This window comes from Sinocyclocheilus anshuiensis, unplaced genomic scaffold (genome assembly GCF_001515605.1).
Source record: "Sinocyclocheilus anshuiensis isolate Anshui unplaced genomic scaffold, SAMN03320099.WGS_v1.1 scaffold682, whole genome shotgun sequence".
Lineage (NCBI taxonomy): Eukaryota > Metazoa > Chordata > Actinopteri > Cypriniformes > Cyprinidae > Sinocyclocheilus > Sinocyclocheilus anshuiensis.
Window position 1 is genome coordinate 364210 of NW_015547682.1, and position 577 is coordinate 364786.

General features: G+C 45.1%; 1 protein-coding gene across 1 annotated transcript in view; it reads left to right on the forward strand.

Annotated features, from left to right (window-relative positions):
- The window catches only part of pck1 (phosphoenolpyruvate carboxykinase 1 (soluble)), an 11221-nt gene that overhangs the window by 5009 nt on the left and 5635 nt on the right, over positions 1-577 (forward strand). Inside the window, exon 5 of the mRNA XM_016505655.1 lies at positions 108-295. Coding sequence (XP_016361141.1) covers positions 108-295 — 188 coding nt within the window. The remainder of the gene's footprint in view (positions 1-107; positions 296-577) is intronic.

Consider the following 577-nt stretch of genomic DNA (forward strand, 5'->3'; position numbering starts at 1 on the left):
AAAAAGAAAACAAATAGATAAAACAGAATTAGAATAGAGAGTGCTAGAGTTAGAGGTCTCATCATCAGTCATTAGAGTAGAAACTGACGGTCATGTTCTGTGTTTAGAGCCGCTGGTGAATAACTGGCCGTGTAACCCGGACCTCACGCTCATCGCTCACATCCCTGACCAGAGGACCATCGTGTCATTCGGCAGCGGATACGGAGGAAACTCGCTGCTGGGGAAGAAGTGCTTCGCTCTCCGCATCGCGTCCCGCATCGCTAAAGAGGAGGGCTGGCTGGCCGAACACATGCTGGTCAGTCAGAAACAAACTCAGTCCAGACCAGCACTGATCACATCCAGAGGAGCCGTAACACAGCTCAAGTCACTCACAGCAGAACTAGTCTGAAATATCAGTGCCAGTGAGAAAACCAGAAAACATTGACATGACTCTGCAGCACAAAAGCAGTCTTAAGTCGCTGGGGTATATTTGTAGCAATAGCCAACAATACATTGTATGGGTCAAAATTATAGATTTCTCTTTTATGCCAAAAATCATTAGGATATTAAGTAAAGATCATGTTCCATGAAGATATTT